This window comes from Trichosurus vulpecula, chromosome 7 (genome assembly GCF_011100635.1).
Source record: "Trichosurus vulpecula isolate mTriVul1 chromosome 7, mTriVul1.pri, whole genome shotgun sequence".
In the NCBI taxonomy this organism is placed as follows: Eukaryota; Metazoa; Chordata; class Mammalia; order Diprotodontia; family Phalangeridae; genus Trichosurus; species Trichosurus vulpecula.
Window position 1 is genome coordinate 23232680 of NC_050579.1, and position 18230 is coordinate 23250909.

General features: G+C 42.8%; 1 protein-coding gene across 20 annotated transcripts in view; it reads left to right on the top strand.

Moving 5' to 3' along the window:
- The window catches only part of GTF2I (general transcription factor IIi), a 94622-nt gene that overhangs the window by 12998 nt on the left and 63394 nt on the right, over positions 1-18230 (top strand). For all 20 annotated transcript variants that reach the window (XM_036767720.1, XM_036767730.1, XM_036767732.1 and 17 more), the window contains 7 exons: positions 10995-11098; positions 13007-13145; positions 14493-14627; positions 15598-15781; positions 15982-16010; positions 17089-17146; positions 17457-17497. In XM_036767720.1, the coding sequence (XP_036623615.1) occupies positions 11000-11098; positions 13007-13145; positions 14493-14627; positions 15598-15781; positions 15982-16010; positions 17089-17146; positions 17457-17497 (685 nt within the window). In that variant the 5' untranslated portion in view covers positions 10995-10999. Of the gene's footprint in view, positions 1-10994; positions 11099-13006; positions 13146-14492; positions 14628-15597; positions 15782-15981; positions 16011-17088; positions 17147-17456; positions 17498-18230 lie in introns of those variants that run through there.

Consider the following 18230-nt stretch of genomic DNA (forward strand, 5'->3'; position numbering starts at 1 on the left):
TCTACTTGAAATTAAAAATGATATAAAATAGTATAATATTTTTCACAGATGGCTCAGGAGGGTAGAAACGCTGGGAGGGCAAGGACTGTTTGGTTTTGGATTCTCTCTCCAGCCCACAGTGACTAGTACAGAGGAGGGGCTCTAACAGAATCATGCTACAGCACGTAGAACATTGGCCAACTCATCTGGCCTCTCTCATTTCATAATGAGCAAACTGAGGCAAAAAGAGGTTATGTAGGTTGACTGAGGTTACACTAGTCACATCTCAGACTCAGTTCCTTTGATTCCAAAACCTCGTCTGTACCATATAATTGTAGAATTACTTGTGACTTTTTGAAACTAAGTTTAGCATTTCAGGGATTTTTGTTGAGTTGTTTTTCAGTTGTGTCTGACTCTTTGTGCCCCCATTTGGAATTTTCTTGGCAAAAGATACTAGAGTGGTTTGCCATTTCCTTCTCCAGCTCATTTGACAGATGAGGAAAGTGAGGCAAACGAGGTTAAGTGACTTGCCCAGGGTCACCCAGCTAGGAAGTGTCTGAGGCCAGATTTGAACCCAGGAAGAGGAGTCTTCCTGACTTTAGGCCTGGCACTCTGTCCACTGTACTACCTAGTTGCCCCTATAATTTGAGGATTAGCCAGGAAAAGATCATTAATCTTTGTGATGGTAACTTATTAAGGAAAATAATTTATTTTAGAATATTTTTCATGTTAAAATTATATTTAATTGAGCAGCTGTGTGAATGGCTATCACATACAATATTGTGCTAGGGGCTATAGAAGTAATGTGCTTTAATATGTCAGAAAACTAAAACAGTCCTATCTCCACTCACCCCATCTTCCTCAGGAAGCTGTTTTCCTGAGTTGCTGTGGGCAGCTTTCTGGTGATGATAAATAAAACCAGCTTGTGAGCTGAGCTTGGGCTATAGAGGCCCAGCCTTTGCAGACTTGGCACTGTGGAATTTAATACAGACTAGGGGAAGAGGTGCACAAGTAATTGAACATAAATTGCCTCTAATAGTTTATAATCCAGGTTCCTGAAGAAAAAGGTCCCAGGAAGAGTGATTTTGTTGACATAGGAGTGTAAGGAACATGTAAAAAGTTGGGGGTGGGGGGCGACATGGTGAGGAAGAGTAAACGTGGACATTCCTGGGAAATTAGTCTTCTAGAAAGGGACACCAGCTGTGGACCTGAAGCTTGTCAGGCACTGTGTTAGGTGCTAGGAATACAAAGACAAATGTGGAACAGTTCCTGCCTTCAAAGACCTTACATTCTTTTGGGAACGCAGCATGTACACCTAAGGCACTAACAGCTGGGTGATTAGGAGAGGCATCGAGAAGGACAGAGGCGCCAGCCCTCTAGCCAGTGCCAGGTCCCTGGGGTTTGATATCCAGTATGGATGAGGCAGATTGGGAGGAAGGAGCCTTCTGGGCCGGGGGGGATGGCTGGCCGGGGTAGAGGTGTGAAGGCAAGAGATGAATTGCAAGAAAACCAGTTTGGCCTGGAATGCCGACTGGAGAAAGAGGCTTGGCCATGAAACAGTTAAAAACAAAATTTCATTAACATTTTTTCCTTGCATCATTCTCACGGTCCTCTACCCTCTCCATAACTTCCCCCTTCCCTAAAAGCCTGTCCTTATAACTTTAAACAAATCAGTTAGAGGAGCTTATAAGGCACATGTTGATTCCATAGTTAGGAAGGAGCCACTGAAGGTTCCAGCAGGGGAGGAGACATGATATTCGATCTGTGATTTAGGGAAGTGACTTTGGCAAGTGTTTGAGGGGATAGACTAGACTGGGAAGAGCCTGGAGGCAAGGAGACCAAGCAGGAGGTTGTGGCAGTGGTCTATCTAGGGTAGTGAGGTGTAGTGAAGGGATATCATAAAGGTACTTACTGGATGGGGGGGGAGGGAGAATCTGGGTTATGGAGAAAGAGGGATTTGAGAATATTGAATAAGAGGTTCCAATGGGGCATTTAGTGGGAAACATCCGGTGGCCAGTTAGAGCTGGAGGCTGGTATGGTGCCAAAGCCTTGGCTGGACATCCAGATCTGGGTGTCTCTATGATGATGGAGCTCAAAGGAGCTGCCCAGATCACTGACTCTTACAGAGAAGAGACAAGGCCCTAGGGTGCAGCCTTGAGGGCCATCCCAAGCCTCATTGACCATGCTTGTGTGGGTTAGATGGTTGTGGGCTAGCCCCATATAAGGGCCATGTTCACTTCTAGTGGGGCTCCAGGCTTTTGGAGCTGATGAGGAGCTTTTCTATTCGGGATCCCCCAGACCAAAAGGGAGTGATTTGTCCCAGGCCCCCAGAACTTCCACAGTCTGCCTCTATCTGCTTCCATCCTACTCCCTCATCGCAATTTTAGATCTGGAAGGGCTTTGGCAAGCCATCTACTCCAGCCCTGTTACGTGGAGCAAACTGAGGCCCAGGCATGGGAAAGGAGTGAGGTGCAGAGCCTGTGTCCTCCAACACCCAAGTCCCACATTATTCCATGAGCCAAACTGAGGCACATCCAGCAGTCACTGGCCTGGACAGGCTGTCTACAGTATCTTCTCATTTGAAATCCAAACTGTCTCTTAAACCCTGAACATACTACAGAAGTAGGAGTTTAGTGTTGTTGATTTGAGATAAACAGGGTTTATCAATCCTACATCTGCATTTTATATCATCAATTTTTTCTTAGAAAAGGGAAGGCAGAGTTCATTATGTGAAGGAAATATAAAATTTCTGACTGGCAGAAAAGCTTTCCCTGAAAACCAGTCCAGGTTTTGATTGCATGGTCAGAACTCTTAACTAATTGAGAAACCGGGACGCTCCCAGTCTGCAGAGATCTTGTGTGGCCTGAGTTGCCTGACTTTGGGGCCTTTGAATGAGACTGCAAAGGATTGATTTCATTCACTGCCCAGTGGCCAGAAGGGGCATTTCTATTTTTTCCAGAGGTGAATAGCCCTAGATTTTATTAAATTTGTAGTCCCTTAAATTCAGCCATTGTGAGGATCCTCCCAGCATCACAGAAGGGACTTGTGTGCCCTTCAGTGCTTGTCACGGCTGCTTTCCAATGTAAGTAATATATTCATTAAGACAAATGTGCTTTTAAAACTCATTCTCTTTTTAAAATAGAATGTGCTATTTTAGTTATGGTTGATGTGAGGATAATTCACCAAAGTTTCAGAGAACTTTACTTTTTGGATTAAGTAAATTCTCCCGACCAGTATTTCACAAATTAGGACTCTAAGGATATAGCAGAAATGATGGATAATTTTCTTTTTCATAAACAGCATCTGCCACCATAGCCACTATGTGTAATTGCACAGAGATTGGTTTGATAGATGATTTTTTTCTCCCCATCAGCCAGTTAATAAAAAAGTCCAGGGAGGCAGCCTGCTTTCTTGGCCCTCTACTTGCAGGGCCTGGAGCATTGTCACTTGCTCAGGCTTAACGGGCCATTGTGTGCCAGCAGCAGGATTCAAATCTAGGTCTTCCTGACTCAGATCATGGCTCAAGAGCAGGCAGGACCATGGAGGTGGGCTTTCTAGGTGTTACTTGCCCTGCCTCTCAAAGACACACTTAGCAGTGGGAAGCCTGAATTGTATTCCTAGCTCATTGTATGGTTCTTGGCAAATCACAGAAGCTCTCTGGGTCTCAGTTTCCTCCTCTGTCAAAAATAAGGGGGTTGGGCTGGATTAGATGAATATTTTCATCAAAAATAAGCAAATGAGTGTGCCTTTGTGTCGATTTACTTTAGTTTGGGGCAGGCACGTGCATGTTATGTGCAGTGTGAATACTGTCCTCAGGAAACCCTTAATTTCTTGACTGAGAAACCATTAACATCTATTATCGACCATTTAAGGCTCTATGGTCAACATTTCTTCAAATGCATCTGGTAATGTTTTCCACCACCGATGAAGTGATAATTTGTACAAGGCTCCTGAGGGTCTTGGCAAACCAGGCTGCTTTTCTGGGACCCTATTTCTTGGATGAACTGAGTCCTGGGACTTTTGTTGCCTCCTCACAGGGTCCCTTAGCTTCTAACCCCCAGGGCCCTGGGACCATGCCTACACAAGGGCTTAAAAGGCATTGTCAGGACAGAAAGGGCTCCTGGGGTCCTGGCAGTATGGATGAGAGTCTGCAGGGCGCCCCAGAACAGTTGGGGAATACAAATGCAGCCACAGAGCTCTTTCCCTTGTCCTTCTCCTGTTCATCAGTGCATTCCGCATGGCGGTATAGGTCTAGTTTAGGAATCCTGGAACCACCTCCGTCTGCTTTTATGGGCTGTACAGGTCAGGCTAGTTCCTAACTGTTGGCTGCCCCTCTGCCTGCCTGGGGGTGCCTCAGGAGCCCTCATGCTCCCTTGCACTGCTGGGCCTCAGCTGCCCTTGGCTTGGGTTGGGAAGCTTTAGCGCCGCTGATGTCTTTTTATTTTGGCCCTTTGTTTATTCTATACAGCCTGATGCCACAACAATGATGTGAAATACTTTAAGAGTGGAAATGACCACAGGAAAGGAAAAACAATGAATTCCACAAGTTTCATATCAAATGAGTTGAATCTTATGTGCTGGTATCAAGTTCAGCTGGACACCTGCTGGGTCTCATTTATATGGGGAAATGAATAATAAAATAAGAAACTACAGAATGACATTTTGTGCCAGTAGTGTGTGTGGGAGTATGAAGTATCAGACTGAGAAGCCCTGCAAAAATCCGGGAGAGGGGAGGCAGTCCAGCCAGAAGCATCCTCTGGCCAATTGGCTGAAATCACCCAAGGGCCCCTGGCCTGGCTCCAGTTGGGGAAATTATAAGGGGGGCGGGGAACATTCACCGATGTTACAGAGAAGCACCTTCTTAGTGGTTCTTAAAAATGATTCTGTTTACTAGAAATCCATTGTCGAAAAATAAGCTGATTCTGGCTTAATTTTTGCTGTCGTCTACTGATATGAATAACAGCTTTCTAATATAAAGTGTGACTTTGAGAAACCAACTATTAGTCTTGAGTTATGCTTGAAAGTGAAAATTGTGGTGCATTTCCTTTGAGCATCTTCCAAGGCAGTGCAAGCAATGAATCAAATTGATAGAAGTAGAAATACTTCTGTTTCTTCATTTCACATTTTATTTAGAAATATTCAGCATAACATACTTAAATGAGATTTATTTTCACATGAAATAAGTATTGAAATACAAGTAATTCTGAATGTTGTTATATGTAGTCCATGTTATTTTAGACTGTATTGTATTCTCTTAGTGTGTTTGTATGAGCTAGTTCAGATGAGGTTGTGGTGAGATCCCATCCCAACGTGGCTGCTCTAGGTCAACCTTCCACCCTTCCTAATGGATGTGCTAGTCAGCAGCAGACACCGGACTGCTGTGGCTCTTCTCCCTTAAAAGGTGGCTGATTCCCAGACTAAATGATCTCCAGGGTCCCTTCCAACTTAACCATTATAGGGTTCTAAGTAAAACGGAAGAGACATTAGAAAAATGGAACACACAAAATTTAAGTTTGAGAAGTGCGTATGTTACAGGAAAAACAATCTGAAAGTGAGGGCACTAAGGGAAGCCACAGAGCCTGTGGAGGGGACATGGACTTCAGGCAATGGCAAGTCAGTCATCCATGGGAGTGAGAAAATAGCTGGGGGGGTTCTTCGCCTGGGTTCTGTGACCTTAAGAAATATCATTGGTTTCTTTTGTAATCTTAACAACTTTTATTTTGTGTATTTGAAACATTCTGAGAAGGAACCCAGCGGGTTTGATCAGACTTTGAATGTCAGAGGGGCGAGGAGGGAAGGAGGTGGGAGTGATGAGGTTTGGGGTTGAAGGGTGCTTGAGACCCCAAAACACCAACACGCCGGGTCCTGCCAAATGAATTCGACTCAAGACTTCTCAGCCAAGGAAAAAGACAAAGTTTATTAAGGGTTTGCCATATTTGGTTGTCTTTTAAGAAATCTCACCATTTGTGTGACACCTGTTTTCACAAGCGGGCCAGATTCAACCTACTGGATCTGAGCGCCTTCATGGAGGCAAGAAGAGATTTATATACAGAAAGATTGTGGGAGGGATTGAGGGGTGGTCTTGAGTAGTCTGGGATGACTAGAAGAGGGGTTGAGAGCAGACTGGGGTGACTGGGATGAGGTCAGACTCCAGGGTGGAAATAGCTGAAGGCTACCTGGAGATGACCGACTATGAGAGAGCTAGGGTAACAGAGCTAGGGTATATTTTGATCAGGATCAAGGGTGGGAAACAGCCAGAAGGCAGTCCAGAGGTAGCCAGACAATGGAAGGCTAGGCTAGGCTAAGCTAGGCTATTTGGGCATGAAAAGCCAGATCAAGTAGGAAGATTCAGGGTGAGGCTCAAGGGGGTTCCCACAGTCTAAACCCCATCAGGAGTTGGCCTAAGAATCCCAAACATCAGCTGACGACCTGTAAAAGGAAACCAGTTGGAAAGGCGGACCAGACTGTATAGGGCTTCGAGAGCCAGGCTGGAGAATTTGTGTTTTATAGTAGAGGCACCAGGGACAGTCAGGTTTTGGTCCTGCCTCTCACTGCCCTGCAACTCTCTCTCTCTCAGTGGCCTTCATTGCCTTGGGACCTTCTTTCTCAGGTTCATTTCTTCCCTTACCCTGTCTCCCCCCCACCCAAAAAAAATCCCCAGGAAAAAAGGAAACTTTCCTCAGGCCACAAGATTTTCTTCAGTCCTTGGGGGATCCCCTGACTTGCCTTTCTCAGAAACCTGTTTCCTACATTGGATTCTACTTAACCGTGTGCGTGTTTTACTTGAGCTGGACAGCAGTGTCAGACTTGGCCTGAGTAGGTGGAACTCCTGCCACGAAAAGTCACGATTTAAAAAAAAAAAACACCAAAAAACCATGAAACTAAACTTAGGTCAAGGCTTCAAATTATGTGAGATAATAAAATGATGTCTTTATTATAGAATGTTTTTGCAAACTGATGCTTACGAACTTTGATACATATTACCTCCTGCCATGTTGAGGACTGAGAGACACCAAGGGAAAACAGACTTGTGCCCTCCTGGAGCTCTCCCTAGTGGGAGAGAGACCTGCATGGCAGTGAGAGGCAGGACTAAGTCCTGCCAGCCAAGGGAGAGGTGCCCCTGAGTGGAGGCAGGAAGGAAGCTAAGGACAAGAAGGCAGTTGGGGGCACTAAAGGAAGCCACAGTGAAGAGGTTTGGGGCTGAGGGGTGCTCAACACCCCCAAAGTACCGACATGTTGGGTCCTGCCAAAAGAATTCGACTCAAGCCTTCTCAGCCAAGGGAAAAGACAGTTTATTAGGGATTCACCATAATGGGTTATCTTAAGAAATCCCACCCTTTGTGACGCCTGTTTTCACAAGCGGGCCAGAACTAGAATTGATTTAGAACTAGGTAGAATCTGAGCACCTTCATGGAGGCAAGATGGAGATTATATATACAAAGATTGTGGGAAGGATTGAGGGGTGGTCTGAGGTGACTAGAGGAGGGGTTTAGGGAGGGACTTGAGGAGGAGTCTAAGGAGGAGTTTGTTGGTACGGAGTTGAGGTCTGACTCAAGGGTGGGAAATAGCTGAAGGCTGCATGGAGACAATAGAGGGTTAGGGTAACTGAGCTAGGGTATAGATATTTTGGTCAGGATTAAGAGTGCGAAACAGCTGGACAATAGAGGGCTAGGCTAGGCTAGGCAGAGACTTGGCCCCAAGGATAATGCAAGGCCCTTGGCCTTAGGGGAAGGTCAGATCCAGTTGGAAGACTCAAGGAGAGTTGAAAGGGGTTCCCAGGGACTGTGCCCTCATTCCCCCCCTCAAACAAATAGGACCCAAATTCTTTTGGGGTCCAAGGAGATTCCCACAGTCTAAGCTGCATCAACAGAGCCTGTAGAGGGGACCTCAACATTGAGGTTGGATTGGAATGGGGCACACTGGAACGCCAGGATCGGTCATAGTCCAGATGACTGGTAATGAAGGCCTGGGAATGGAGAGGATGGGACGAATTCGAGAGAGATTATGGAAGTGCAGGGATCAGTTCTCTCTTAAAATTACAAACTCGTATTATTTCTTAACCATTGTGCCTCAGATTATTTTTTCAGTTTAAATCATGTTGCAGATTGTTCCCAAAGAAAAGACTCAAAGGAGTGGAAAGAAAATATGAGATGGGTAATTAGAAGACTTGGCATTTTCCTAAGCCAGTGGCTGGTTGTTTTTTATTTGAAATGATTTTTTTTTTGATTGGATAAAGCTTTTATTAGCCAGCTTGCATCCTTAGCACTGGCACTGTGGTAAGCACTGGGGATACAAATGCAAAGAAACAAGGAAAAAGAGACTCCCTGCCCTCAAGTGGCTTACCTTCTTTTTTTTTAACCAAGGCAAAAATTATTTACATTTGTCCCGAGGGACCATTTGTGCTTCTTTATTATTGAGGTGTTGGAGTTAAATTGAGACTAGTTTTGCGAAAAATGTTCTGAGTTTTTTGGAGTAATAAGAGCTAATGTCATTATTGGGAATATTTTTGGTGAATAAAAAGTAAAATTCGAGTCCATTTGAATTTTGTTTTTTGTTGAGTCATTTTTTCAGGTCTGGTTTTCCCCACAAAGATAATGGAATGGCTTTCCATTTCCTTCTCCAGTTCATTTGACATACAAGGAAACTGAGGCAAACAGGGTTAAGTGACTTGCCCGGGGTCACCCAGCTAGGAAGTGTCTGAGGTAAGATTTGAACTCAGGAAGAGTTTTCCTGTCTCCAGGCCTGGCACTCTCTCCACTACGCCACCTAGCGGCCCCCATTTGAATTAATTACATCAATGAACAAGTGTTTCTGTGTCCCAGGCATTGTGTATTCAAAGTGAACAAAAGAAAGCATTCCTTCACTCAGGGATTATTCTATTATTCTATTGTAAATGTAAGAAGTAAATACAAAGTGATTTGTAGGAGGTATTCACTAGCACTTGGGTGGTTCTGAAGGAGGAAGGGAAGGGACCTCTGCAAGGGGATATTTGAGTTTAGTTTTGAAGGAAAGCTGGAGATTGTAATTCAAAGGAATAAATGGGGAGGAAGGGAGGGCGTTCCAAGCTTGAGGGGTAGCTGGTGCAGAGACCTGGGAGAAGGGAAGGATGTGGGAGTTCTGCGGTCAGACGTGCTTTCGGAATATTAGGTTGGCAGCTGGGGTGCGATTGGAAGTGGGGAGACCATCTCAGCAAACCAGATAAAGGTCACGGAGGGCCTTGTGTGTGGAGAGAGGGAAGTAGATGCAAAAAATAGATGGAACAGACTTCAGGGCTGAATGTAAGGGAGAAGGACTGAGGGATGGAAAGATGGAGGCCCCTGCCCTGCAGGACGAGGAAAAGTGGGAGTTCTATTGTGCACATGGTCAGGGTGAGATCTCTGGGACAGCCAGTTGGAAATGGCAATGCCTAGTAAGAGGTGGTGTACAGAGACACCCAGAGTGAAGGGGATAGGCTTGATTGGTTTATCCCTCACCCCGCTAGAAGGTGGGTGTGGAGGAGGTCAAGAGGGTGAACAGGTTTCCTAGTGGTTTGGTTGTTTCAAAAGAGTTTCCAATCCAGTTGTATTGATTTGATGACACCTACTTTAATAGGGCCGCTTCCTTGATCTTGCCATCGCTCCCACATGTTCCACTTGCATGTTCGCAAACTTCATGATTCCTTTATTTGATGATAAGCTTTTCTTGTTCTATCCTGCTCCATGCCCTACCTTCTCATCTTCACTGCGATCTCCGCCGGGGTGGGGGGAAGGGGGGGTGGCTTTCTGGCTACATTATTCTCCTCCCTTCCCCTTATCCACCCCTGTCACTGACCCACCAGAGCAGCTCTTCTCAAGTCTCTCACAGCATCCCTAGGAACCCCTCTTCATACTTCACTGAGAGTTCCCTCTGCTCTCTTCCAGCTGGCACAGTGTTTGGAACTCTTGGCCTAGACTAGAGTCAGGAAGACCTGAGTTCAAATTCAATCTCGTATATGAAATAGCTGTATAACTGTGGGCAAGCCACTTAATAGCTTTCTGCCTCAGTTTTCTCAACTGTAAAAGAGATAATAATAGTACCTGCCATACAGGGTTGTTGTCAGGATCAAGTGAGATCCCATTTATAATGTGCTTAGCACAGTGCCAGGTACATATTAAGCACTTAGTAGATGTTTAGTCAAATGGCTTGATCTGTGCTATTACAGTAGAATCCTGCTTCATGAAACAAAATGAATTTTAAGGTGGTTCTACTATATATCTTATATATAGTTTTATATATGACAAAATTATATAGATTTTAATGTATGTTTTAAGTCTCAGTATGAGTATTTCATTATCTGTTGATGGAAAAAGTTGGAACTAAACCAAATCATCTCCCCTCTCTAGGTCTCAGTTTCTTCATCTGTAAAATCAGAGTTAGACCAGAGAATCTTTAAGGGCCTTTCTAATTCTTAGGCCATTTAGAAGTTGGGCAGATTCACACAAGTTTAGTTTGCAGAAGGGTAATCCTGGGTTTGAGATCCATCTGAATTTCTCATTGTCTGTTACATTTTCCCTAATCCCTAACCTCAAATGTCTGTTCATGCATTCTTGCCTAAATTGATCTGAAAGCCATAAGCTTGGTGACAATTTTTCTGTTTTTGGTTCATGGGTAGATTGGAAGAAAGGAGAATGTGTTGCTTCCTTTGAGTCCGGGATATTCATCCTGTGCCACTTCCAGATGACTGTGGGAAGGAATGTGGCATAGGGTGCCCCCTAAACTATGGCTGAGCCTTCAGTAGGGAACAAGGAGTGGCTTGTCCTCACTTAAAAGGAGGGTAAAACAGGTCTTGAGACACTGTTACTGCTTCCTGCATTGAGACTGAGAGGCAGGGTTGTATGTGCATGGAGCTCCCTCTGTTTCCCCGTGTCGTGATGGTTTCCTTGTGTGACGCATCTTTATGTATGAAATGATGAGCAGAATGGGTTCTAAGATGGCGCCTACCTCTGCCATTATAGTTAAACTTTCTTATTCAGTTCCCCATTTTGTTTCCATTTCAGGAATCATGGCGCAAGTCGCAATGTCTACAGTGTCCGTTGATGACGAGGAGTCTTCAGAGAGCAGAATGGTGGTCACGTTCCTCATGTCTGCCCTTGAGTCAATGGTAAGATGGAACTAATGTTAGTTACCTGTATACGTGTGATCATCTCCCGTGATGCTTAGAAGGTTAGGTTGGGTTTTTGTGAAATGCATAGTGCAACTGCTTGACGGCCTCCTTGAGTTTCATTGCTGGATCGTTGTAATTCTGTCTATTTCCAGTGATCTTGGCAACGAATGAGGGTTGGGTTTGGTTTTTTTTTTGAACATGTACATTTATTTACTTTCATTTAACATATATTTTGTTATTACCGTGATTGAGAAAATTTTTCCTAAACTTTAAGTGGTGAATTCACCTTTATGCTAACTTTGAATTTGTATTTAAAGCCATTGTAGAATCTGTGAATTTGTATATCATGGTACGATGGTATTTCTCATCTGTCCATTTTTTAAAAATTATTTATTTGAAACGATCTCTTTCAACATGATTAAATTTTGTGTTGTTAATGATTAAATTTATGCATTATTTCTCAGGATCATTTAAAAAAATAGCCCCCTACTCAATCACATTGTGTAATTATAGTTTTTGACAAGTTGATGAAACATTATCACTTCCTCCCTGCCTTCTGTATCACATACGTTGTGATAGGATAGTATGCAATCTGATCGTGATGTCTTATAGGTTCAAATAATAGTTGATTCAGAGTAAAGAAGAATCAGGTTTAATCATTTGTGCTGATATGTTGGCAAACTAACACAAGTGGCCCTAGGCTATATGGCTTTAAAATATTGTACGACAGTCCAATTGCACATTCTCCCTGAGTCATCTGCCTCCTTTTTCCAGGTTTTGTAGCTTAATATATCTCTCAGGCTAAATGATCAAAAAGAGCTTTTAAAAAATCATAACAGCATTTTCTTCAGAATGCTACTTTATTTCTGTTTTATCAATATACCGTGAATCTTATTTGTGGGTAACTTTAATTGAAACAGGGCTCTTTGGCAATTATGTAAAAATAAAGGTAATTTTATAAAATACCCTTGTTCACAAAATCATTGTAGATGTTATGAGCCTTGGGTCTTAAGGCCTGAGATGGTGGAGCTTTCTTGGAGCAGCCTTGTCCTCATCCTACGACCTTGGAAATGCCACCCCTTTAGTTCTGTGCCAGCATTCATTCCCTCAGTGGTCCTCAAAGTAAGGACGAGATCACTCTTCCCACATCAGTCATTTAGAAGATGAGGAAGCTGAATTGGATGCCCTTTGCATCCCTTTTACTGGGGGTTGTAACTGCTGCTTCCTTTGGGTGCTTAAAGCAGAGTATTCCTCTGAAGCCAAGCTTTCACGCTCACCTGAACCCGGGTTTGTACTGGGAAATAATCTACCACCACAGATTCTGCTCCTAATTGAAGTGACCCACAAATGCTGGTTTTTCCTGAATGTGGACATAATGAGAGTATGGCTGCATCAGCACCATGCCATTACTGGGATAACAATTTAAAACACAGCCTCTGTTGATAGGTAGTACTTTTAAAGTCTACATCGTTAGGATGACTTAAGAGTAATGACAGTGAGGTACATGTAGGTATCCTGTTGCCTTCATTTGAGATCAAGTGATCCCTAGCCATGGCTTAGTTAACTCGAAAGTATCTTGTCCAGGTGTGCACAAAAGAATAAAATTTCATATATGTTAAATTTAGTTTTTAAATTATTCACTTCGGTTTTTAAAAATATGTTCCAGTAGTGGTTTGGATAAGGAATGAAAGTACTTGGGATGTCCTGATCCGAAAGTATTGAAATTGCTTCTGGAGGCCATGAAAGTGTGAGTGGAAGGCAACCGCTTCCCTTAAACATACCCTGCTTTCCATATTATTGAGTAGAGAATCATCTAGTTGTTTGTGATTGATTAATTGTGACACCTGCTTATGTCTGTGCACGTCTGTGTGATTGTGAATCTAAGACTTTTTTTTTATTTTTTAGTGTAAAGAACTTGCCAAGTCAAAGGCAGAAGTGGCCTGCATTGCCGTGTACGAGACAGATGTGTTTGTTGTGGGCACCGAGCGCGGACGGGCTTTTGTCAACACCAGGAAGGACTTTCAGAAGGACTTTGTAAAATACTGTAAGTGCTTACGAATATCTCCTGTACTTCATAGATTGTGGATTCTAGCATTCTTGTGGATTCCAGCATTCGTGCTTAAAAGACATTTCCATACTCGACTCCATCACCTCAGTAGAGAGCACCGTGATGGCTAATGGCCAGAATTCTGGGTCTTAGGAGACTGATGAACGTTTAACAGTCTAAAGAAAAGGGTTACGTGGCTTTGGTGCTTTGTATTCCTTCAAACCCTATATCCTGGCTTAGCGTATGGAATGGCTTTAAGGTGAGGCAGACAAGCGTCTTTCCTAAGGTGAACCCTAAGTTTTATAATATGCCATAGGATATTGAGAACTACTACATTTTTGTCGTTTTCCCTGTAAATCCTGTAAAAGGAGAGCATTGTACCAAGTACTGACTGATGGAGAATTCTGTTGAAACCAACTGGGGAAGGAAGAAAAACATTTGTGATAGGGGGTGTCCAGTATGTAAAACAGCCTACCTCTGCTACCTGGACGGGATCTCTTTCTATTATCAGGGATGGGAATCCAGGTTAAATAATAAGGAGAGAAGCTAATCAACGACTTCAGATTAGCAGGTCATTAATGCCCATAGCTAATTTGGATAGCTAGCCTTATAATGCTTTTTTTCAGAATTTAACAAGAATTCTCAGTAGCATATTGGCACATGGTGTTGTCAGTAATGGGAATCCTGTGATCCCATTAGGGTCTGGGAGATACTTTGGCCTTATGATTTGTATATATAAATTTTTAGTGTTGATGTGTCATCTGCTATCTGAAACCACAGATATTAGGTTTTTTCCTCATAGTATCTGCATTTACATTATTTTCCTTTATTACTGGATAGTTATGTATTCTTCCACCCATTAGGACTGAGGAAGAAGCATTAAGAGAGCTGTTCTTATTTATACACTTGACTCCGTGTCTGTTTGTTGTTGTTTATAGTTTCTTCCACTTACTGGTAATTAGATTCCGTAGAGAAATACTCCAGAATATATGTTGTTATGGACTATTCAATGCAATTCTTGGGCATATATGTATATATTTTTAATTTCTTTGTAAATTATTTTGGCCATAAGGGACTAATGAAGGTGCACATTATCCTGAAGGTACAGAATTCCTGAGGAGGCCTGTTAGGGCCTAGAATGGATGCTGTGAGGAAAGTCTGTACACCTTTTTTCCATTGCCAAACTCTTGTTATTCATAACATTTCTCTGTATACCTTAAATATTTATTGTAGTTTATGGATTTTAAGGTTATTGCTGCTATGATCTTCCCCCCCGCAAGTCCCCCAGTTTGAGGTGATATTGACTGGATTGCAGTGAAACGGATCCTACATATGTCCTTGCAGGTGTTGCTGAAGGTGAAAAGGCCGCAGAGCTTCACAAGATGAGGGCCACATCCCACCCAAATAGAACGACTGTCGACGCCGTTGAGATCGAGACTCTCAGAAAAACAGTGGAGGACTATTTCTGCTTTTGCTACGGTAAAGTACACGTGAAGTAGCCCTTCTAATAGTTGTTTTTTAACCAACTCCACTATTCCTCCAAACACAGCAAGCCCATGGCACAGGCAATTTTACTTAGTGGGCACCTGTTTTAAGATGTTTTCTGTCTTTAACTATTAAGTTTATCTTATAAACTTTGTAAAGAAAAACATTTTAAGAAATTGATTTGTAGGTACTGGACTAAGCAGTCTTAAAGAAGAAAGGATTTTGCTATCTGTGCCATCCTGGGAGATTGTGTCTTCCCTAGTCAATAAACAATAACACTTCTGACACTTGTCTTCAGTGCTATTTGAGGTTCCATGTTGCCAGGCAAAAACACCTCTTAGAGGTATCTGTTGTTTACTTGAAGGATGAAACTGCATCCAGACTTTGGCCAAGCCAGTCACGTGTCCCAAGAAGCCCCCAACAAGGCAGGCAAGTGGCTAGCCTAGGTTCATTGATTGGAGGAGAGTTATATTGGGGTGTACGTATAAATTCCCATGTCTGCTGTGGCTGAATGCTAAACCTGCCTCTGGGAAATGGGATTCCAGGTCTAAGTCAGACTCTGGAGCATGTTAGGAAGTTAATTATTCAGCTATAGGGCATGTTTACCAAGTTTTTTGGATAAGAGAAAAATGGCTTAAAACCACCTAACACTTGGAAGTGTGTCTGCTTTGGCATGCCTTTGTTTCCTGAGGGCCTAGCTTAAGTGGCCAGGCGGGCCGATTTGAGGCCCAACCTGTGCTATTGCTCTGTGAGTCTAACTGCCCCATTGGGAAGAGACATCAGAGCTGCTCCCTTCACCTTCAGCTCCAGGGTGGTTTCACAATGAAAGATCTGACAGTTATGTTTTTGTTTGAGAATGTGGGGCATTTTCATGATTTCTAGGTGTTCCTTATCCACACATTTTGCAAATATTTGAATTAGTCTGGTAGGTTTTTATGGTCTTTGTCCCTTTTTATCTGCCTAGGTAAAGCCCTAGGCAAGTCCACAGTGGTACCTGTTCCATATGAGAAGATGCTCAGGGACCAGTCAGCTGTTGTGGTACAGGGCCTTCCTGAGGGGGTGGCTTTCAAACATCCAGAGAACTATGATGTCACCACCCTGAAGTGGATTTTGGAGAACAAGGCAGGGATTTCTTTCATCATTAAGAGGTAACTGTATCTTGTGCTTTCTTCTCTAGCGATCCATTGACATGAGGCTGCCCTGCTAAAGGACAGATCTCTCCTAGAGAGTCCTTTCTTGGTTCTTTCTTGCAGCTTATTGTCATTGGTGATGATATTCAATTTACAAGCCAGTTGTATTTAATCGTATAAATAATGTTGAGTGATGGTTTTTCTTTATTTTCATGCAGACCTTTCCTGGAGCCAAAGAAGCAGCTGGGTAAGTAGCTCCTTACTCCTAAAAGGTCTTTAATCTGGGCACCAAATCAGCTCCATGGTTTTCTTCATCCAGTTAGTGGTTTCTGGCTTTTAAAAAGTTGTTTGTAAGTCTGTGTTGCTGGACAATCCTCTCATTTTCGGAGGTGGTGGAAAGAGTGTTGGCTGGACAGTCTAGAAACCGGAGGCCTCCTCTCCTGGATTCTCCTGCAACATGCCTATCCCTCCACTAATAACCCTCCCCCCACTTCTTAGAGATGTGGGGAGGGGAGATTATATGTGGAAGAGCTTTGCATTCTCGAGCTTGCAAGGCATTATTTTAAGTAAGCTTTTTTCTGCTTAGGTCTGAAGCTCCAAAGATCCGTGATCAGATTACTTTTAAACTGATGTCATAAAGGAGCTTAAGAAGGGCCTAGTAAGAAATCTGTGAGGAAAGGCATCTGTAAGTGAGAGGGAGCAGAATAGCCTTGCATTTTTTTTGTCTCACTATGACCGAAGACTTTTTATCCTGGCAGAGTAATCTCTTGCTGCAATGTCTTATGGGTGAGGGAGGTTTCACTCTTACTTATTCTTAACCCTTGGAGATCAGAGTGAAAACCAAGAGGTCCGCAGCGTGCACTTGTACAGTGCTAGGCTGTGTTGGTTGCAGGGGGAGAGGCCGCTCTCCCATTTCCTCATTGCTTTAAGTCACATCTGTTGTTATTAAAACACTAGCAGCCACATCCGGGAATGATTAGCGTCTGTCACTCGATGAGACCCCTCTGTTGCTGAGTTGATTTGTCTCTTCATGAGTCTGTAAGAAGTATATTCTCAAACTTCTCTGGGTTCTTTTTGAAACCCCACTGCCATGAAGATTAAAGGGCTGGGAATTCAGGGATGTATAGAGCTAGGCAATACAAAAAGCTATTAGGGATTGTTAGAATTTTATCTCCTAACTTTGCTTCTGTCATTCATCTACAAAATATGTTTACATTTTTCTTGTTTTCTTAATATCTCTTAATAAATATCAGGTTTTTTTTTTTTAATTTTAAATCTTATTTCATGGCAAGAAAACGGCGTAACCCCTTTGGTTTCCCTTCCAGGTGGTCGTGTATCTGTCACTGACTCAGAACGGTCAAGAATATCATCCCCAGGTGGAAGGTAAGAGTTACTTATTCAAAATGTAAACAATAGTAAAATGGTGGTTTTTTCATAATATTATTAAAAAGTCACATTAGATGTGTACAGATTTTGACATTACATTTGGGGGAAATGACATTGCTACTCTTTCATGGAAATCCAATAAATGCTCTCAAGTTAATTTTTAAATTCACACTCGAGCATTGTGCACCATCATGACCAATCTGGTGTAGCTAGTCCTCAAGTGCTAACAAGGTTGCTTTCAGTTGTTTCAGCATGGAAGCCTGTGTTATTATTATTATTTTTTTTTACTATATCTCTTTTCTTTTAGTTGTCCTATCAAAGTGAAAACGGAGCCTACTGAAGATTCTGGTATGTATAATTAATTAGGATTTTTAGAAAGTAAAATATAAAGCTAAATGCTTTCACAGCTCTCTCCACTCAAAGGAAGAGCTATGGTTTTATGCATTCATTTGGTGGTAAGTAGGAACACTTCATAAGTATGAAATAATCAGAACAGATCATCAACTATCATAGTGTTGTACCTGGTGGGTCAGAGGCAGGATTCAGAAGGATCATTTTAAAATTAAGAAATCATAGCTCACATTGATGAGGTTATGGTTGGCAAGTGCTTTCCATGCATTACCTGCTTGGATTTGATTTGAACAACCCTGGGAGGTAGGGCCTATTACTGCTCCTTTTTTATAGATGTGGGAACAGTGGCTGAGTGAGGTTCAGGACTTGCCAAGAATCACAAACATCCACCACTCTGTCCACTTTGCCACCAGCTACCTCAGCAGTGATCCTGGGTTGATTTTAGCTTCTAGTTAAACTTGTGTCTTGTTCTGTCCCTTGTCCACCACTTGCTTCCAGTCAGTAAGTTTTAGCAGGAAATAAGATTGCAAAAGGGAACCTCAAAGTCATGCACAGACCATTCCAAAGATCAAAGGAGTGTAATTTATAAATCATATCATGTGTTAACCAAAATTCACATCTGGGTAATATGTGCCAAATTGGGGAGAACCGTCTAGGTCTGCTATCAGGGTGCTGGTCCTGTGATGTGTAAATTCCAGACAAAATCCAGACTTCTACAGTTCCAGACAGA